The sequence below is a fragment of the Sus scrofa genome, chromosome 7 (genome assembly GCF_054392235.1).
Source record: "Sus scrofa isolate SSC_HxYL_T2T_F1_AM1 chromosome 7, Sscrofa_HxYL_maternal_Yorkshire_Landrace_v2.0, whole genome shotgun sequence".
In the NCBI taxonomy this organism is placed as follows: Eukaryota; Metazoa; Chordata; class Mammalia; order Artiodactyla; family Suidae; genus Sus; species Sus scrofa.
In genome coordinates, this window is record NC_139389.1 from 135379065 (window position 1) to 135398290 (window position 19226).

General features: G+C 56.1%; 1 protein-coding gene across 9 annotated transcripts in view; it reads right to left on the reverse strand.

The window, feature by feature from the left end:
• Positions 1 to 101: 101 nt before the first annotated feature.
• The window catches only part of PPP1R13B (protein phosphatase 1 regulatory subunit 13B), a 95233-nt gene continuing 76108 nt past the window's right edge, over positions 102 to 19226 (reverse strand). For 5 of the 9 annotated variants that reach the window (XM_084970272.1, XM_021081531.2, XM_084970274.1 and 2 more), the window contains 12 exons: positions 18621 to 18795; positions 17670 to 17866; positions 13592 to 13732; positions 10146 to 10326; positions 6660 to 6829; positions 5959 to 6460; positions 4191 to 4966; positions 3614 to 3751; positions 3413 to 3546; positions 2776 to 2942; positions 1583 to 1782; positions 102 to 1105 (listed from right to left, as the gene is read on the reverse strand). In XM_084970272.1, the coding sequence (XP_084826398.1) occupies positions 1064 to 1105; positions 1583 to 1782; positions 2776 to 2942; positions 3413 to 3546; positions 3614 to 3751; positions 4191 to 4966; positions 5959 to 6460; positions 6660 to 6829; positions 10146 to 10326; positions 13592 to 13732; positions 17670 to 17866; positions 18621 to 18795 (2823 nt within the window). In that variant the 3' untranslated portion in view covers positions 102 to 1063. Of the gene's footprint in view, positions 1106 to 1582; positions 1783 to 2775; positions 2943 to 3412; positions 3547 to 3613; positions 3752 to 4190; positions 4967 to 5958; positions 6461 to 6659; positions 6830 to 8716; positions 8822 to 10145; positions 10327 to 13591; positions 13760 to 17669; positions 17867 to 18620; positions 18796 to 19226 lie in introns of all 9 variants that reach the window. The other 4 variants (XM_084970271.1, XM_021081530.2, XM_084970273.1 and 1 more) reach the window with 2 other exon arrangements.

Genomic DNA, 19226 nt, shown 5'->3' on the forward strand with positions numbered 1-19226 from the left:
GAGGCTGTCCCGCGCCACCCGCTGTACAGCCAGTGCCTAGAGGGGCCGGCTTCAGCAAGGATCTACACGTTTGTACATAAATTACACACAAGACTCGTACATGGAAAATAAAGCCTAAGGGCCTGGATTTTAATGAGAGAAAACATTTCCAACATGGTTTTGATAGTTTTGAGTGGCTTAGTCAAAAAATACTTTGGGTTACACATAAAAGCCCGCACGTCCAGTTCAAACTTCCCGAGGTGAATACTTGCTTTAGGTCTGGAACTGGGGGGAAGGTTATTGCATCACGGCCACCGGACCCTCGCCGCTGCCCCTCGTGCCGAGCAGGCGTCCCCGCCATGAGGGGCTGAGAAACACGCCTGGGCAGCAAGGGGCTGCGGAGAAGGTGGTGCTGGGTTGGGACGCCTGACCGCGTGTCGCCTGGTCCTAGGGGCCCTCGTGCCCGTGGCATGGAGTCCAGCCCAGCACCGCCAGCCGTGGGTGACCTAGGCCAGGGCCTGACATGGGAAGTGGAGCCCACGCATTAGGCGCCACCAAGAGACAGACGTTTCCAACGGGGCTCCTTTGGTGACGAGAGGAAGACACGCGTGTGGCGAGGATGGAAAGGGTGAGGGTATCTGTGACCTCCGGGAACAGGAGGGCAGGGCTCTAGCGGGGGACGCACCTTGGCAGCTGCGAGTTCTCGCTGTTGGGGCTGGGGTGACACTGGGAACGAGGGCCTTGGGCCCGTGTCCGTCAGAGCGTGTATCTTCACTGGCAACCAACCCGGGGTTAATGACGGGGCTTCTCAGTGGCAACAGGGCGGTGGCTGAGAAAGCTGGCTATTTATTCGGAGCTGCGCTAACAGCAAGTTCAGTCTCCCTGGAGGAGAACCTGCTCTCCCACCGGGGGCGGAGTGGAGCCGGGGCCTCACCTAGAAACTGCTGGGGTTCACATGCATGCTGCCTGCCGGACGGAGCACCGTCAGGCCACCTCCAGCTCCGGCCTTCCTGGGAGACGGCAGGATCCTCTCTTCGGGGGCTCCTCGTCGCGGGCAAGCCGCCGCGGGCCTCCTGGGGGAAGTTCAGGCGAGCGTGCGCTGCCGGGGTTTGATCCGCGGATACAACTGGGAAGTAAGGGACGGGAGTCAGGACCAGGGAACCAGTGCAGATGCCAGGCTCCGGGGCGGCTCCCCCAGGAGGCTGCACACCAGCTCCTCCAGGGGCCCGCCCCGTTCCCAGGATGGCCGTCCCCTTCTCAGAGCACTGCGCCACCCACCAGTCATGCCTGTCACTGTAAGGCTCCTGCAGGCGCCTGGCTCGCAGCACGGAGAGCAGGGGCCCCGCTCTGCCCAGGGAGGGTCTGACAGCTCAGGGAGCGGCCTGCAGGCTCCCCACCGCCAAGCCAGGCTGCGTGTGGCTCGGCAGCCCTCGGCAGGGTGCGCAGGCCTCCCCACGGCGCCCGCAGGACTTGAGAAAGGCCATCTCCTGCCCAGCAGGACTTCACCCCGTGCTCCACCCAGTGCCGTGTGACCGGCGGGCAGACAGGGAGGGACAGCTGACCAGGGGCACGAGGCCTCAGGAGTGCCACTCAGGGTGCTTACCCCCAGCAGGTTTTTGGGCACGTAGCCCTCCCGGTCCCCAAGGCGAGCCCACCACCAGTCGGTCTCGCTTTCATCCTTGCGTCTCAGGATGGTGAGGGCGTCCCCTTCGTGGAAGGACAGCTCGTCACTGTTCTGGGCATCGTAAGCCCACAGGGCATAGACCACGCCTTTGTTCATCACGCCCAATTTCTCCTGCACGCCTGGGACACGAGAGCGAATGGTCAGGTCTCCGTGGGGTGTGGGCTGCAGAGAGCGCCCGGCTCCAGGGCAGGAAGGGACAGGGCTGGAGCCGAGGACGGCCGCCGCCCTTTGCTTCCTGGGCGCAGTCCCCGCAGGAGGCCCGCTGCTCGAGCTCTGTGTCCAGAAGCAAAGGTGTGTTGTCCAAAACGGCACTCGTTATGGTCGAACCACCCACAGCTAGAAGAGACTTCCAAAGTCGATGACCAACGCAGCTGTGTGACTGCTCCTGGGCGGCTGAAAGCGCTCAAGGAGCAGCACTGGACAGCGCCACCGCGACCCAGGGAGCTCACTGCCCGACTCGCCTGCCTGCGGGGCCCAAGGAAGGCCTCCGTGCCTGCAGCCCACAGCCCCACGCGTGGCCTTTGCACTGGCACTGGCCCGGAGGGGCTGCCTATTGCGGTGATCGCTGTGTGCCCAGGGTCTCAGGTAGGCTGGGCCCACAGGTGCTCCGGTTGTCTGTAGAGCAGATGGCCTGTGACTGTTCAGCCCCCAAGACAGAGACCTTCCCGCCCTTGGAAATCCCAGCCGGGTCTGAGGCGGCTTTATGAAGACGAGAGCCTCTCATTCGTGGCCACCGCCAGGCGGGGACAGGTCCCACCCTGGGACACCTTGGTCACACAGACTCTCCCTGGGCCCACTCCAAGTCCTGGGGCCTCCCAGCCCAAGTGCACAGACAGGCGCTGCCCAGCTGCCCTCGTCCCCCCTCCCCTGCCCAGAGGGGCAGCAAAGATGGAAGCGATTTTGTTTTTAATACCCTGGCAGGGAATCCTGAGAACGTGGCTTTTCCACACTCTTCAGGAACGCGTCTGAGGACGTGTGCGCTCCATCGGGAGGCTCACGGGGCTGCCTTGAGGGTGAGCACGGGGCTTCTCCCCCGCCGGGTGGGCAGCATGGGCGTGTCCCCGCAGCGGCGCAGGGCAGAAGCCTGAGCGGCACCCCCAGCCCCCACGTACCGTATAGAAACTGGGAGCACTGGATGTAGCCCTCCTCCATCTCCTCGCACTTGTCTGCAGCCGTCTCGATGTCGCTGACGGTCGAGGCGAAGATGGCGGCGCCGCTCTCCACCAGCTGCTTGCAGAGGTGGACGCTGTTGCAAGAGGCGGCGCAGTGCAGTGGCGTCCTGGAAGGGACGGGGGCGACGCTCGTGCCCTGCGGGGTGGCTGGGACCAGGCCGCCCCAGGGCTGGCTGCTCAGGGCCCAGCAAGCAGCCGCGCTGCTGTCTTTTCAGTGGCCTGATTTCTACCACACGCTGCTTTGGAAAAGGGCGGGTGGGGAGTGGACTGAGAATGGCCTAGAAGACGGACGTCCCTCCCACGGCCGGCGCGTCCTTTGCAACAGCTGTGCTGATAACTGTTGTGCACGTGTGACACTGAAAAAGCACGAGTTGTTCGAACGCACAACAGACAGCTGCCTGCGGCTCAGGAGGCCCAGGGCCTGCACCGCAGCACGAGCCAACCACTCCCACTCACAGAGCCGAGGCTTTCACAGAACCGCTGAAAGAACTCAGGCCGGGGGGCCGCGCAGCTCTGGGACCACGTGCCGCATCCTCGTCCCCCCCAGACCCACCACCCGACGGACCCGGGGCCTCACCAGCCGTCGCTGTCGGCGGCGTTCACGTTGACGCCGAAGTCCAGCAGGAACCTCACGATGTGGTGGTGGCCCGCGCAGACGGCGTTGTGCAGCGGGGTGATGCCCTCGTCGTTGGGCTTGCTGGGGTCCTCCACCTAGGACACAGGGCGCGTGAGCCCCGCCCGGGCGCAGGCAGCGCGGGGCCGCGGGGCGCTGGCTCACCTCGTAGATGACCCTCTGCACCAGGTCGAACTCCCCCTCCAGGGAGGCGTCCAGAAGCAGCGCCAGGGGGTTGAACCGGACCCTCAGCCCGTGCCCCGTGCGCTCCGAGTTCGGCTTCTTCAGGTTGGTCCGTTTGCTCTATTGGGAAGGAGCACGCTTGTGACTTAAAGGTGACAGGCCGCTGCGGTGGGCCGCGGGCAGGGGCTAGAGGCCAGGTGGAGCAGCAGCCCCGGGCCGCACAGGACCAGCTCTGCCCGGGGCGCCCCGGGGAGGCAGCCAAGCTTAACTGCTTCCACCCAGAGCTGGCAGCTCCCTCCCGCCCGTGAGGGCTCCCTCTGCAGCCCTCCCGCCGGGTTTTGTCTGGAGATCCTCCTTCCTCACTGCCTGCCCTTGGGATCCCAGGCGTGGCCCTCTCTCCTTGGGGACATCTTCTTGGGCCCCCTAGTAGGAGACCACCACCCCAAGAGCCCCCGCAGAGCCCCAGAGCCCCTGGCACCACAGCCAACACAGGCGCATCCTTGACAAGTGCTGGCTGGGTGACGAGGGAGCGGTGGCCTTGGTCTAGGGTGACACCCACCGTAGAGACAGCAGGAGGGGGCACGGCCGGGGGAAGTGACAGGAGGACTTGCTCCTCCCCTGGAGAGGGGGCCTCGGCCCCAGGGCTGGGGACCTGCTCTGTGGACGGGGCTGTGGCCACGTTGTTGTTGTCATCCTCAGCCGGCTCAGCTGTTTGGTGGGTGTCTGGGGGACAGGTGAGCCCCTCCGGTTCGGGGGAAGGGAGCTGGTTGTCATTGGCGTCTGAGGCCGGGGCCGGCTCCGCAGGGTGAGGGGCTGTGGGGGGGGCCGGGCTAGCCTCCCCCAGGTTCCCGTTGGCCGTGGTGTTCCCGTTGTCCACGTCGGCTAAGGTGCCCAGGAAGTCCTGCGAGGGGCTGGGCTGGTAGAAGGGGGTGCCCTCCATGCCTCCGGCCAGGGTGTTGAACCGCTGGTACAGCAGCTTCTGGATGTTGGGCCCGCCGGGGCCCTCGGGCTCCGTGATGGAGCTGCGCTTCTTCAGAGGCCGGGGCGCGTTGGCCAGCTTCCTGCGCAGGGCCTCCAGGTCGGCGTCGCTCTGGTAGCGCAGCGGCGAGTGCACGATGGGCGTGAGCTTGGTGGGGCTGAGCGGCCGCGGCAGGCTCTCCACGGTGCTGGCGCCGCCCCCGTCGCCGGGAGGGGCAGGGCTGTCCTGCTCCGGCTCTTTCTCCGCGCTTTCTGACGGTGGCTGGGGCTGCGAGGTGCTCGTGGCCAGCGACCCATGCAGAAACGGTAATGGGGACGGAGACGTCGAGCCAGACGGTAGCACAGGCTTCCCATACACTGGAGGAGACACAGCGGATGGGGCCTCAGCAGCCTGTGGAGTCTGGCGCCTGGTCACCAAGCACCTTTGATGACACGGAGATGGGCTCCCACAGAGACCGTGAAGCTGCTGCTGAGGATGCTAAGCCCCAGTGCTAAACCCCAAAGGAACCCGCCGTTGACAGAACCCCACCACTCCTGGAAGGTGGACTGTCTCTAATTGATCACTTTTGACATCGGGGCTTTTTCAAATTGAACAACAACAAAAGGTCACCAACCCACCTTCCTGCCTTCAACAGGTGCTCGCTCTCTCCGGGCCAAGGAGACAAGAACCAAGCCGAGTGGCCTCAGAAAGGAGGGCCCCCCTGACGGCCTGGGAGCTCTAGAGAAGGGGCCGGCCTTTCCGCGTGGGCCGGAGCCTGCCGCAGGCAGCCCCTCCAGGAGCGTGCAGGTCTAGAGGCCCCAGCCCGTGCTGATGCACGGCAGCCTGCCTGCCGCACAGCTCCGAAGCGCCGTAAGCCTCTGCCTGCCTCCAGGCAGGCTCCGTTCTCTCCACCTCCTGCCCAGAACCCCTCATCCCGCCAGGGCTCTTCTCCCTGTGGGCTCTGGGGAGGGGCCACAGCTGCAATCCCCACCCCCTCGAGACACTACCCCTCCACAGGGCTGGCTCAGCTACCTCTAGGAGGCTGCCAGCTCCCCAGGCAGGTCCTGCACGAGTGACTCTGAAGCAGGAGAAAAAGGAAATTCCACAATCTCACCCTTCCGGGAACTGGATTTCCTGAGTAACGTGGGCAGGCGGGTGCTCAGACAGGAAGCCGGAGCTGCGGCCCACCTGCACAACTGCTCTATGCGTTTCTCCGTGTGCCCCCATCTCTCACAGAGGCCCGGCTACACTTTACGTAAGCGTCAAGTTTAATCCTAAATGCAGGTGACCCAGAAGTAAGGCTATGGCTTGGCCTTTTTTCTTAGGTGTGATTTCCTAGCCCCAAGAGAAGAGATCCAGACCCTCGTACCTGCTTTAACCGACTTATTTAAGGTGCCGTGTGCCGCTGGCTGGTAGTTCTTAGGTGGTGTGGCTTGCTGGAGGTACATGGAGTATATGGAGCTTGAATTCACTGTCTGGGGTCCTTTCCTGGGGGACTGTGGCCTTGATCCTTTATCAGCCAGAAAAGGCCTAATGGCCACAGTCAGTGGGAGTTCAGGTTTGCCGTCTCCAGCTGGAAATGCAGGCAGCCCTGCTGGCGGGTACGTGGGACTTGGTGGCACAGAAATTCTCTGCTGGATCTGCTGCGAGGAACCCGGTGGGTGGGGGCTGCCCGCAGGGGGCAGCGGGGCAGGTTTCTGTCGACTGGGCAGGCCTGTGCTGGGCCTGGGCAAGCTGCCCTCCTTCCTCCTCTCCAGGGAGTTGGTCGAGCCTGGGCCCACGGGCGCAGGACTCGGGTATGTCCCATAGCTTGGGGGCGGCTGCTTGCCAACGCCAGGGATCGGGGGTGGCACTTTGCCCATCTCGAGGCCCTAAATTTAGATGTTAAAAAGAAAGACAAAGTCATCCTTTGAAAAAAGTGCTCCGGGCCCCGGCCTGCATGTGATTTGGACACGAACGGGATCATGGGTCTCCTGCCGCCGCCTGCCCCCCTCTCAGATGAGGACAGAGGCCGGGCGGGGATGCGGTCAGTTAGGAGCTCGTGCTCTGTGACAAAAACAAACGGCTTACCAGCTTCTCTGTGGCACCCAAGGCTGGCAAGGGCACAGGCTGGCTCGAGACAGCCCCCTGCTTGAGAGGCCCCTCGGTGCTAGAGTCCCTCCAGTCCACGCTGGCAATCTGTGTCCCTTTCACTGAAGAGCCTGAATTTTGTTTTAATGTTGGCCAGTTTCCATCATTGGCTTGAAAAGAACACAGAATTTAAGTAAAATGTTTCCTGAATTAGTTGAACCCACCTAAGAATAACCCCGTCAGAAGCAAAAACCACTTTCTGAGACGTCACACCCTGATGGTGCTCCAATAACCAACCAGGGGACCGACCACCCCCGCCCCCACCCGGGCCTGTGTGGGGCGGGAAGACCACCGCCAGCGCCCAGAGGCTCCCCCGTGTACAGAGGCTCCATGACCAAGCACAGCGCTGCTCCAGCCCGGGCAAGGGGTCAGAGGATGGCAGAGACGTTCTTGGCCCCATTTAAATACAGCTCAAGCCATTACAGCAACACCAATGAATCAAAGAAGCATTGGCACTTGGTTTCCAAACCCAATTACAAATAGTTATATACAGAAATAAAAAAACACCCCACAATAGGTTTGACCTGTACTGCTTCCAGTATTAAGAGAAAAATCTGACCGTGTTAGAAATTTCTATCCTCTGAAAATAATTCTTGACCAAGGAGGACAGAAGCGGTCCCACTGCTCAGAGTAGCAGGCTGCCATTCTGCCACAGTGACTAGAAGGCCCGTCGAGCCAGCGCTTTCAGGAAAGCCACAGAGAAGGTGTGCTTTTTACCAGGGCATCTTCCAAACTGAGAAAGGGTGCCGCGGTTCCATGGTAACCCTGCTCCCCCAGTGACCCCGACCCTTACAGCACCTGGAGGCCGGAGCACAGCCCCACCCAGGCTCCTGCCTCTCCCCTCGGGACAAGAAGAGCACAGCCTCGTCCCGCCACCAGCCGCGGGCTCGGGCAGGGGATGACAGGAGCAGCAGGGAAGTCACTGTCCCTCACAAGAGCAGTGCCTGAGCCCAGACCTGTGGTTCGTGAGACAGGAAGGGTCTGCTCCAAGGGGGCTTTGTGCACAGCCACGGGGGGGGGGGGGGGGGGGGCGGTGTGCAGTGGGAGAAGGGCCTCTTCCCATGTCGCCACGCATCATGGCAGGCTTCCGGCTGCGGGCTCGGAAGGGCTCTGGGGCAGCTGCCAGGGCCCCGGTGAGGCAGGCCCCGGCCTCGCTGGCACCATGGCTTTGCGGTGGGGCTTTCATGCCCCCTTGGCTGTACCAGCTGTACCGGTCTGGTGGAGGCATGAGGCCAGAAATGGATGCGCCGAGGGTGAACTCTGGGCTGATGGGGAAACAACCCGAGCCCACGCTGACTCAGGAGGGAGGGGGAGGGTGGCCACGGGCACTGGAGTCCTGCCCTCCCACAGGTCACAGGACATGCGGCCACCAGCTGCTCTGGGAGGGCTTATGGACATCAGGCACAAAGGGACTAAGAATCGTCTTTCCTCAGGATGAGGCAAGAGATACAGAAGGAGGATCATTACGTCTTATGAGAAATGGACAAGCGTCATCTTAAGTGAGACGGGGTGTTTCTGTGCTGAAGATAAAACCAAACCCTTCATAATGAACTCAGAAAATCATCTTAATTTCTATTTTTTTTCGATTTTTTTTTTTTTTCTTATAGCCACACCCGTGGCACATGGAAGTTCCTGGGCCAGGGATTCAATCTGAGCTGGATCCTTTAACCCACTGAGCCAGGTCGGGGACCAAGCCTGCGCCTCAGCAGTAACCTGAGCTGCTGCAGTCAGATTTTTAACCCACTGTTCCATGGTGGGAACTCCAAAATCATCTTAATGTTGTAAAACCAAAACCAAAAATCCCCTGCTGTGCCAGCATCGATCAAACCCTTGCTTTCACACCTGCTGAAGGCAGGGACAAGGTATGCTTGTGTGGCTTCTTTCTCAAGCTGGAATGCGAGGAGCAGGCCTTTGTCAGTTTGGAAGAAGAGCAAGGGCCGATTTGGCAGTACCGAGGGGGACCAGAGCCTCCCAACCAGGCCTGCCAGCCAACATACGGTTTGCAAAGGGGCTTGCAGGACGCTGTGACGAGCCGCGGTCAGGCCCGATGTCGAGGTCTGACCCTGTCCACAAGCTGGTCACTCTGCGTTTACCATGGCCATCTGTGTGACACAGAACCAGGACAGCCGATGGCATGGTTAGTCTCCCCGGGGAGATTTATCGCCCCGGCTCTGCGTCTGGGCCCAGGTTCTGCCCCCAGCGTGGGGGTCCGCTCACCTCACAGCACAGAGAAGAGCAAGGCTACTGCGGAGCTGGTGGAGGCCCCACTCTCCCAGCCCCCAAGGGCGCCTTCTCCCGGCGGCCTCTGTGTGGCAGCCCCCCAACACCCACAGAGAAGAGGGGCGACGCCAGCCATCCCCAGGCTGGGGCGTGTCTGAGATGAAGGCAGCAGAATGGGAGCTGGCTGTGCTAATTACCCGCCGTTGGAAACCGCTGAAGAGCTGAACCCGCAATGGAGTGGTTCAAACTATAAATATCAGCCCATGGAAGAGCGCTGTACTTACAGCTCCAGGCCAATGACACACTGCTTCTGAGACGCAGCGGCAAAGAGATCTGAGCCAGCGCCGCCTTCTCCTGCCTGCTCAGAGCAAGCCCCGGGCCCTCCAGCGGGAGCAGCGGAGGCGCTGCTGCTCAGACCAGTGCCAGGAAAGAACACGAAGCAAACAAAAGCCAGCATGGATCTACCAAACCCAGTGAAATCCTCGACGTTGTCAGCCGGACCCAAGTTGGCAGCTCTGCCATCAGGTGGGCTGGACTCGGTGCCTCTGTGTGTCGGGCTGCAGTGTCCGCCCCGGCCGTATACAAACCTCCCCGCAGAGAAGCCCTGGCTTTTCATGCGTCCACTTAAAACACGGTGCCCTTCCCCCAAGGAAGGAGGAGAGCGGCTTCTGCGCGGGCCCGGCCTGCTCTCGCCTGGGAGGCGGGCGCTGCAGGGACTCCACGTTCTCAGGAGAGCCGCGCACCAGCGCCCTGTGGGGACCTGGTCCGGTGACACCTCACGCCTCCGTGTGACCGAGGACCAGAGGGATGGTGTGGGGATTTTGTGTGGATGAGGACTGTGCCGAGACAGGAGAGGCAGACCAGCCACGGTGCCCTGTGTGTGGGGCCGCAGCGGCATCAGGCCGGGCAGCAGGCCGGGTCACAGTGAGGTGTCCACTGCCAGCCACCGAGTGCCTCACAGGTAAGCAAAACCTGTGGCCTGAGAGGATCAGGCCTTAACCAATCTGGGTTTTGGAAAAGCCACACAGTGAAGACAGTTCAATAAAGAGAATCTGTTCTTGTTTCAGGATCACTGTTGCCATGGCAGCACACAGCTCCCCAGATGCCGCCCTAGAGGACAAAGTGTCCTGGGGGACCCCGAGGGTGGCCGAGGTCGCTGCCCCCCCACAGTGCCCCTTCCCGTCAAAGGGGGCCCGGGCCACTCACCAGACTTGGATCTTCCGTGGGCAGCACTCGGGGCGACGGTGAGAGACTGGGGCTTTACTGGGTCTCCAGGAACAGAGTAGCTGCCGCTGCTGGGAACCTGGATGTAAGGCCCCACTGCAGCGACCCTGCCCGGCGTGCTCAGCGGGGACTGTGGTGACGACGTGCCATTCACACGGCTCAGCTGCAACATGGGAAGAAGTGGCGAGAGTCAAGTTCTCCTCAATTCAAAGAAACTGTAAGCTTAGTCCGATGCACTGCTCGGATTTGAACCACTCACTCAGGAGCCAGTTCTCAGGAAGAGCGGGCCCTCGAGAGGGCGAGGTTGCCCGTCATGCGCACGACCCTCCCCCCTGGGCGGGCAGAGGCATCCGTGAAGCCTGGGCTCTGAGCCTGGCTTCAAATCCTGCTCTGCACTTCCTTGCTGTGCTGCCTTGGACAAGTGACTTAACGTCTCGGAGCCTCTGTGCCCACGTCTGAAATGTCGGGATAAGGGTCGTCGTCAGGGTGGGATGAGCCACGCAGGACAAAGTGACGGGGCCTGGAACAAGGTGAGACTCCGACCAGTTCCATGAAGGCAGCGCTGTCATTCTCCTGAGGACACCAAGCCATGGCCAGTGACACTGCCCAACAATGACTGGCCCACACCAGGGACATAACGAGAGAAGCGCTGACTCTCAGCTGGGCTCCAAGGGAGAGCGCCACACCCGCGCTACAACCGTCTGCAAAATCTGCGTGCTCGAGCCCGCACCCTTTCGGAGCGAGAGTCTGTGATTCAGACCACTGCGCAAAGGTGCCTCAAACCTCTGCTCTGGAGACACATCTCCGCAGAAGCACCAACTTCTTCAGGGAGCTCCCTTGGTGTATCAGGTGGAAGCAGAAGTGATGTTTCTGTAGCCATCTGTGACGGTTAATTCTAGCTGTCAGCTCGGCTAGGCTGATACCCAGATATTTGGTCACATGTGTCTAGATGTTGCTGTGACGGTATTTTTAACATTTAAACCAACAACCTGGGAGTGAAGCAGCTTGCCCTCGACACCGTGGGTGGGCAGCACCCATCACCTGAAGGCCTCAGAGGTCCTGGGAGGGAGAGGCAGCTCTGCCTGCGACTCCAGGTGCGACATCAGCCACGCCCTGGGGTTCACACTGCACTGCCAGCTTCAACAACCGCCTGAAGCCACGCCTTACAATCAGCTCCACACACGTGTACACACACAACGGCTTCAGCTCTCTGGAGAGCCGATGTCCACCGTTACTGAAGAGCGTAAGGCAAGCAAGCACGCCGCGTCCGCCCCACGGTCTTGGTGCTGTTAACCGAGAGAGAGAGAGAGAGAGAGAGAGAGAGAGAGAGAGAGAGAGAGAGAGAGAGAGATAGAGAGAGAGATAGATAGAGAGAGAGAGAGAGAGAGAGAGAGAGAGAGAGAGAGAGAGAGAGAGAGAGAGAGAGAGAGAGAGAGAGAGAGGAGACCCTTCCGACACCACCGGGCTTTACGCGCTCTGGTTAAAAAAGAAAGTGTGGGTTGGTAAACAGAGCCACAGAAGCAGCAGCTGCCTTCTTCCTCCGGCCTCCTCCGAGCACCTCCACCCCGGCGAAGCCCCTGTGGCCTGCCGCTCGCCTTGCCTCCCGAGAGCCACCTTCGGAGCAGGAGCTGACAAGAGGACACCTGTCCACCCCGACGGCACCAGTTCCCGAGCAGGGATAAGGGGACTTGGGGAGGACGGTCCCAGCTACCTGGCTGCCCGCTCCATTTCCACGCCTGCGGTGGACGCCCAATCAGCTCTCCCCATAGGCTCTGCTCCCCGCAAGCGGGGGCACAAGTGGAACGAAGGCCAAGTGCCACATCCGGCCAGAGACGCCACACACAGCAGCCCCGTATGCTCCCACCAGCTCCCAGAGGTGCACGTGCTCACCAAAGCCCCGGAGTGACCGCAGGACTTGGGGACAGCCTGCCTGTGACAGTGGGGCCAGGTAAAGCAGCTGCAGGCCCAGGGTCATAGAGAGGCTACACGAGGAATGAGGTACCGAGCTGGAAAGATGTCCGCGTTGCAGTTATTAAAAAAGAAAAAAAAGACAATGTACAGAGCAGTGTGAAGGGCACAGTTCCTACAATTCCATCTTCAGTGAAACCTGAACGCCTGCTGGGAATCTGCTGCCTTGGGAATGGATAAGCAACGAAATCCTGCTGTGTAGCGCTGGGAACCACATCTAGTCACTTGTGATGGAGCCTGATCATGTGAGAAAAAGAACGTATATATGTACGTGTGACCGGGTCACCTTGCTGTACAGCAGAAAACTGACAGAACACTGTAAACCAGCTATGATGGAAAAAAAATTTTAAAATAAAGCAAACAGAACAACAACAACAAGAAAAAACTGAGTGCCTTTCTGTCTAAGCAAAAGACAAACCATTAACAACCATCATCCCTGGAGAGTGAGAAAGATGGAAGACTTCCATATTTTTCTTTAAATGTTTCTGTACTGTTTTAACTTTCTTTCAGTGACTATTTATTACCTTTGAAATTCAAAATATCAAATAAAGATTGTTCTTAATCTTTTTTTTTTTTTGTCTTTTTAGGGCTGCAGCCATGGCATATGGAGGTTCCCAGGCTAGGGGTCTAATCAGAGCTGTTGTCGCCGGCCTACACCACAGCCACAGCAATGCTGGATCTTTAACCCACTGAAGGAGGCCAGGGATGGTACCCACAACCTCATGGTTCCTAGTTGGATTGGTTTCCGCTGTGCCACGACGGGAACTCATTATTATCTTTGCTTTTTAGGGCCACACCTACTGCATACGGAAGTTCACAGGCTAGGGATCGAATTGGAGCTGTAGCTGCCAGCCTACACCACAGCCACAGAAATGCCAGATCTCTGACCCACTGAGTGAGGCCAGGGATCGAACCCACAACCTCATGGTTACTAGTCAGGTTCGTGTCTGCTGTGCCACAAAGGAATTCCCCCTCAAATAAAGATTCTAAAAGTGCTAAGCCTTTCCACAGCACGTTGCTCAGGAGTTTACAAAGCCCTTCACCTGTGCTACTGCTAAGCATCCTTACTCCTGGGGCAGGAAGGACAGATGACCTCACAGCAAGTACACGAGGCTACACGAGGTCCAGGCATTTGGGCATGTGGCAGAGCTTACGGCGGGTGCTGCTAACTCCAGGGCCAAAGCGTCCTCCAGCGGAGAGGAGGCGGTGCTGCCTGGAGAGACGGCCGTGCGGAGCAGCAGCCCCACAGCCCATGGGGGTGCTTTTGACTGCATATACCAGGAAGCAACTGTGTCTTCGGGGAAAAGAACTTTCTCCCACCCATTTCTGTATGGCTCGAGGCCGGTTTACGTGCCATCGGCTGTGACAGGTGGGGGCAGAATGGCATTACAGTGAAGATGTACCATTGCGGATGAGCGTTGTTAGTAGTTTAGCTCACGGATCTTCCCGTATTCACACACCTGGATTTTCTTCCCATAGAGACGCTCCCGCAGCTCACTGATGCGCTTGTCCATCACGGCCACCTCCATGTTGCGCTTACTCAAGAGCTCCTTCTGCTGCTGGAGCTTCGAGTTCTGTTCCTGGTTGAGCTGGTTACGAATCTGAACAACAGAAAGTACGTGCATGATCTGTATTAAATAATCAAACGGTCTTTGTTAGGGAGATAAAGAAAAAAGCGACATTTAGTTCAGGTGTACTTAGATAGACGCATTGTCCCTGTGTGCTAAGTATTTTACAGATACAGCATGGATGAGGCCAGAACATAATTCTTTTTTTTTTTCCTTTTTTTTTGCTTTTTAGGGCTGCACCTGCAGCATATGGAGGTTCCCAGGCTTGGGGTCCAATCAGAACTGCAGCTGCCGGCCTACGCCACAGCCACAGCCACAGCAAAGCCAGATCCAAGCTGCACCACAGCTCACGGCAACGCCAGATCCCCAACCCACTGAGCGAGGCCAGGGGTTGAACCTGTGTCCTCATGGATACTAGTCAGTCTTATTACCGCTGAGCCACAATGGGAACTCCACGTAATTCTTTTCTTTCTTTTGTTTCTCTTTTTTGGCCACACCTGTAGCATGCAGAAGTTCCTGGGCCAGAGATCAAACCCACACGACAGCAGGGACCCAAGACACAGCAATGGCAATGGGGACCTTAGCCCGCTGAGCCACAGGAGAGCTCCCAGCACAACTATCTTCCTATCTTTGTTCTTCCTTCCCTCCCTTCCCTCTCTTCCCTTTTTTTTTTAATTTAAAAAGATTTTTAAAATTTTCATTTTTGCCTTTTAGAGCTGTACCTGTGGCATATGGAGGTTCCCAGGTTAGGGATCGAATTGGAGCTACTGCTGCTGGCCTACGCCACAGTCCCGGCAATGCAGGATCCAAGGCTCATCTGTGACCTACACCACAGCTCACACAACAGCTCAGTGGGATTCCCAACCCATTGAGCGAGGCCAGGGATTGAACCCCCGTCCTCATGGATGCTAGTCAGATTTGCTTCTGCTGTGCCACAACAGGAAATCCTTTCTTTCTTTTTTTTTAAAGTATATGGCTACATCTGCAGCATATGGAAGTTCCTGGTCCAGGGACTGAATCCAAGCCACAGCTGAGACCTACACTGAAGCTGTGGCAATGCCAGATCCTTTAACACACTGCACCGGGCTGGGTACTGGGTATCACACCCACACCCCTGGAGTTCCCGTCATGGCGCAGATGAAATGAATCCAACTGGGAACCATGAGGTTGCGGGTTCAATCCCTGGCCTCCATCAGTGGGTTAAGGATCCAGCACTGCTATGAATCTGTGGTGTAGGTTGTAGACACGGCTCAGATCTGGTGTTGCTGTGGCTGTGATGTAAGCTGGTAGTTACAGCTCCAATTCAGCCCCTAGTCTGGGAATCTCCATATGCTGTGGGTACAGCCCTAAAAAGACCAAAAAAAAAAAAAAAAAAAAAAAAAGACAAATAACTACAAACATATCTTCTTCAAAGCATCCAGAATGACCAGTACCAATAGTGTCTGTGGGAGACCATGCGATGGGCCTCTGGAATGGTACTTCAGTGACAACGCACCAGAAGTGCCCTCTAAGGAACAAAGGAGAGGTGTCTGTCCTGCCCCGGGCAGTTCACCAAGGACGGCCAAATCACCAAACATGTTCTTGTGTCTTTTTTTTTTTTCTTTTTGTCTTTTCTAGGGCCACTTCCCATGGCATATGGAGGTTCCCAGGCTAGGGGTCGAATTGGAGCTGTAGCCACCAGTCTACACCAGAGCCACAGCAACGTGGGATCCAAGCCGCGTCTGCAACCTACACCACAGCTCACGGCAACGCCGGATCCTTAACCCACTGAGCAAGGCCAGGGATCGAACCCACAACCTCATGGTTCCTAGTCAGATTCGTTAACCACTGCGCCACAACGGGAACTCCAGTTCTTGTGTCATTTTAACGGGTTGTAACCAGCACTTTCAAAAAATGAAATAGAGACTAGAAAACATGAGAGTGCCCTGCACACAAAAGGTTAAGTCTTGTTAAGATTTTCAGATGCACACACGTACGAGCAAATACATGCTTGCATGTGTTTACCAGACAGGAGGTAATGTACTTTTTAAACTACATTCCAATAAAAAAGTTGGAAATACATATAAAGAAATATACTACATTCATCACACTTCACCAAAAAAAAAAAAAATCCTTAAAAACCCTGCACTTTTAACAATTGCTTAAAAATATAAAAAACTATAAATTCTATAAACTTTCTCTATGCATTTAAACTACAGAACTTTACAGCAACAAGTCTGTTTACTCTCCACAATTAAAAATTCTCCATTACCCATTTGCAATGGATGTTTTCTGACCCAATAAAATAGTTTTAGGAAGTGAAATAAAGAAGGTAAACAGGGGTTCCCATCATGGCTCAGTGGTTAACGAGTCTAACTAGCATCCATGAGGACGCAGGTTCGATCCCTGGTCTTGCTCAGTGGGCTGGGGATCTGGTGTTGCTGTGAGCTGTGGTGTAGGTCACAGACTCAGCTCAGATCCTGTGTTGCTGTGGTGCAGGCCAGTAGCTACAGCTCCAATTCAACCCCTAGCCTGGGAATTTCCATATGCTACGAGTGTGGCCCTAAAAAGAAAAAAAAAAAAAAGGTGAACGGAGTTCCCATTGTGGCACAGCAGAAATGCAATCTGACTAGTATCTATAAGAATGCGGGTGTGATCCCTGGCCTCACTCAGTGGGTTAAAGATCTGCTGTTGCCACGAGCTGTGGTGTCACAGACACGGCTTGGATCCCACGTTGCTGTGGTGTGGTACAGGCCAGCAGCTGTAGCTTTAATTAGACCTCTAGCCTTGGAACTTCCACATGCCATGGATGTAGCCCTAAAAAAAAAAAAAAAAAAAAAAAAAGATAAACCATCAAAACAAAATTCTCATTTCATAAAATGAAATAAAATACTTTTTTCTTGCAAGTGCTCATAGTATTGCAAAATTTGTTTCTGCCTTTAAAAAATCACCTGCTGAATGACAACTTTTATTTTTTTTTGGCTTTTTATGGCCATACCCGTGGCATATAAGGGTTCTCAGGCTAGGGGTCTAAACCGAGCTGTAGCCACCGGCCTACATCACAGCAATAGCAATGCTGGATCCGAGCTGCATCTGCTACCTACACCACCGCTTATGGCAAAGCTGGATCCTTAACCCACTGAGCAAGGCCAGGGATCGAACCTGTGTCCTCATGGATGCTAGTTAGGTTTGTTAACCACTGAGCCATGACGAGAACTCCCAAACAGCATCTATCTCGTCAAAACACAGAGGCCTTAAGTATCATCTAAAGCCTAATTCTTTACCAGTTCAGTGCCAATTAAAATCATACTCCATTTCAGTTCTGAAAACATGCTAAGTGAAAGAAGTCAAAGAACTGGAGTTCCCGTTGTGGCTCAGTGGTTAACGAATCCGACTAGGAACCATGAGGTTGCGGGTTCGGTCCCCAGCCTCGCTCAGTGGGTTAAGGATCCGGCGTTGCCGTGAGCGGTGGTGTAGGTCACAGACACAGCTCGGATCCCGTGTTGCTGTGGCTCTGGCGTAGGCTGGCGGCTATAGCTCCAATTCGACCCCTAGCCTGGGAACCTCCATATGCCACAGGAGCGGCCCTAGAAATGGCAAAAAAAAAGTCAAAGAACTACCTATTACATGATTCCCATTCCTGTGAAAGTTCCAGAACCGGCAAATCCACAGGGATGGAAAGCAGAGGGAGGCGGCTGCTGGGTGATGGCTGAGAGACGCTGGGTTTTTTTGGGGGATGGAGATGCTCTCAAAGCAACTGTGATGGTGGACAGAACTCTGCGGAGATACCAAACCCACTCACCTGTATACGTTCAGTGGGTATGCTACATGAATTCCATCTCAGAGCTGTTTTAAAAGCTCTTTGTACTGAGTACTTTTTGTACCTACGATGAAATTAGAATCCACTAATTTGTTTCCGGCCTACACTGGAAGAAAGCCCCAAAGGTAGGGACATTTGAACCGAGCCAGTCCTCAGACCCAGGCACAATACCTGCAGCTCCTGGTATAGTCTTTTGAGCTCCACAGCTGCTGGTCCCGTGAGCTTGCCAGTGTAAGACTGGAACCCGTTCAGTTTTCCTTTCTTTAAATCTTCCAGCTGCTGACTGAGCTGATCAACTCGTAAAATCGCAGTCTGTACTTCCTGTTTCTTTTCCTGGAACATGGCACTGAACCTCTCTATTTCAGCAGCTATAATTACCACCAATAAAGGAAAAAAAATCAATTAGTTGATATTCTTTTTTTCATGGTCTTTTGCTATTTTTGTTTTGTGATTTCATCTTCATTTCTGTAATTTAACTCAACACTAGCATCATCTAGTGCCAGACCTTCGTGAGAAAACCGTAATATTGCATAATCCGAAACGCATGTCAACAATCCTTTGGAACATAGTATGGCTGCTTGTATGGAAAAGAATGGTATCTGCACTAATAAATATTTTAAAACTAGGGCAATCAACTCCAAAGCAAATCCCAACGCACCAAACAAACCATCGGTTCTAGGAGGGCCAGACCACCCAAGTCCAGCTTGCTTACGACTGTAACATCAAGTAGGCCCTGAAAGAATTGATTAATCAGGCAACAATCCACACACAGAAACAAAACGTGCGCGTTCGTATGCTTTGTCTTAACCCACAGACAAAATGTCCGCTATTCACGTAAAACAGGCCCTCATGAGGAGCCGGGTCTTCAGAGACCCGAGCCCCGATCCAAAGGGTGGCTGCTACCACAGAACCAAAGGCTCCTTAGCACTGCGGAGGCTGCAGGAGATCCTGCAGGGTCTCCCAGGCCAGCCCACCCTCCAGTTAGATGCAGACGGCCCAGCAAAGCTCAGCTGCTTCTCTACGGCAAGACCTGATGTCAGTCCAAGACTGAACGCATCCGGAAGCTGGACTCTCACTTCCGCTACACCTGCGCATGGGGATGTGAGTGGGCGCGGCACGTACACAGATTGCCATTCATAATTTTGCTGTAGTCCACCTGTCCTCTCATGGCTCGGATCTTCTTCAGCTTATTTTCCTGGGCTTCCACGCGTTCTTTCAATTTCTGAAGCTTTTCGTTTTCAGAAACAGACTGTTGCTGACGGCGCTCCTGCTGCTTTAGAAAATGTAAACGCTGCTCCTAACGAGAGAGGAAATGGCTCACTTTGAAAATGGAAATTGCGATTACTTTTATACACTGATAACTAGAGCTTACGTGGAGTCCACAGATCTCCTGTCTTAGTGGGTACTGAGGACATGCTGGGCACAACCTCACCCCTATCCTGTGTGTGAAGCCCCAGCAGCCCAAGCTTCCTGCTGTCAGTACCAGGTTTCCTGTCGCTGCAACGCAGCTTCCCAGGGTCCCGGCATTTAGCCCCTAAAGGAAATGAGCCCTGCCAGCAAAGGACTTCATACTGAACAGAGAGAAGGTGATCGGCAAGGAGATGAACCTCTCATCTGTTAAGTGACATCCAACAGTCGAGGAAGTGTTTGCTTTCCTTGGGATTATAGTTTCTTCAAAAGCAGTGAAATATTTTATAGTCCAACAAGAACAGGACAATCCTCAAGTAA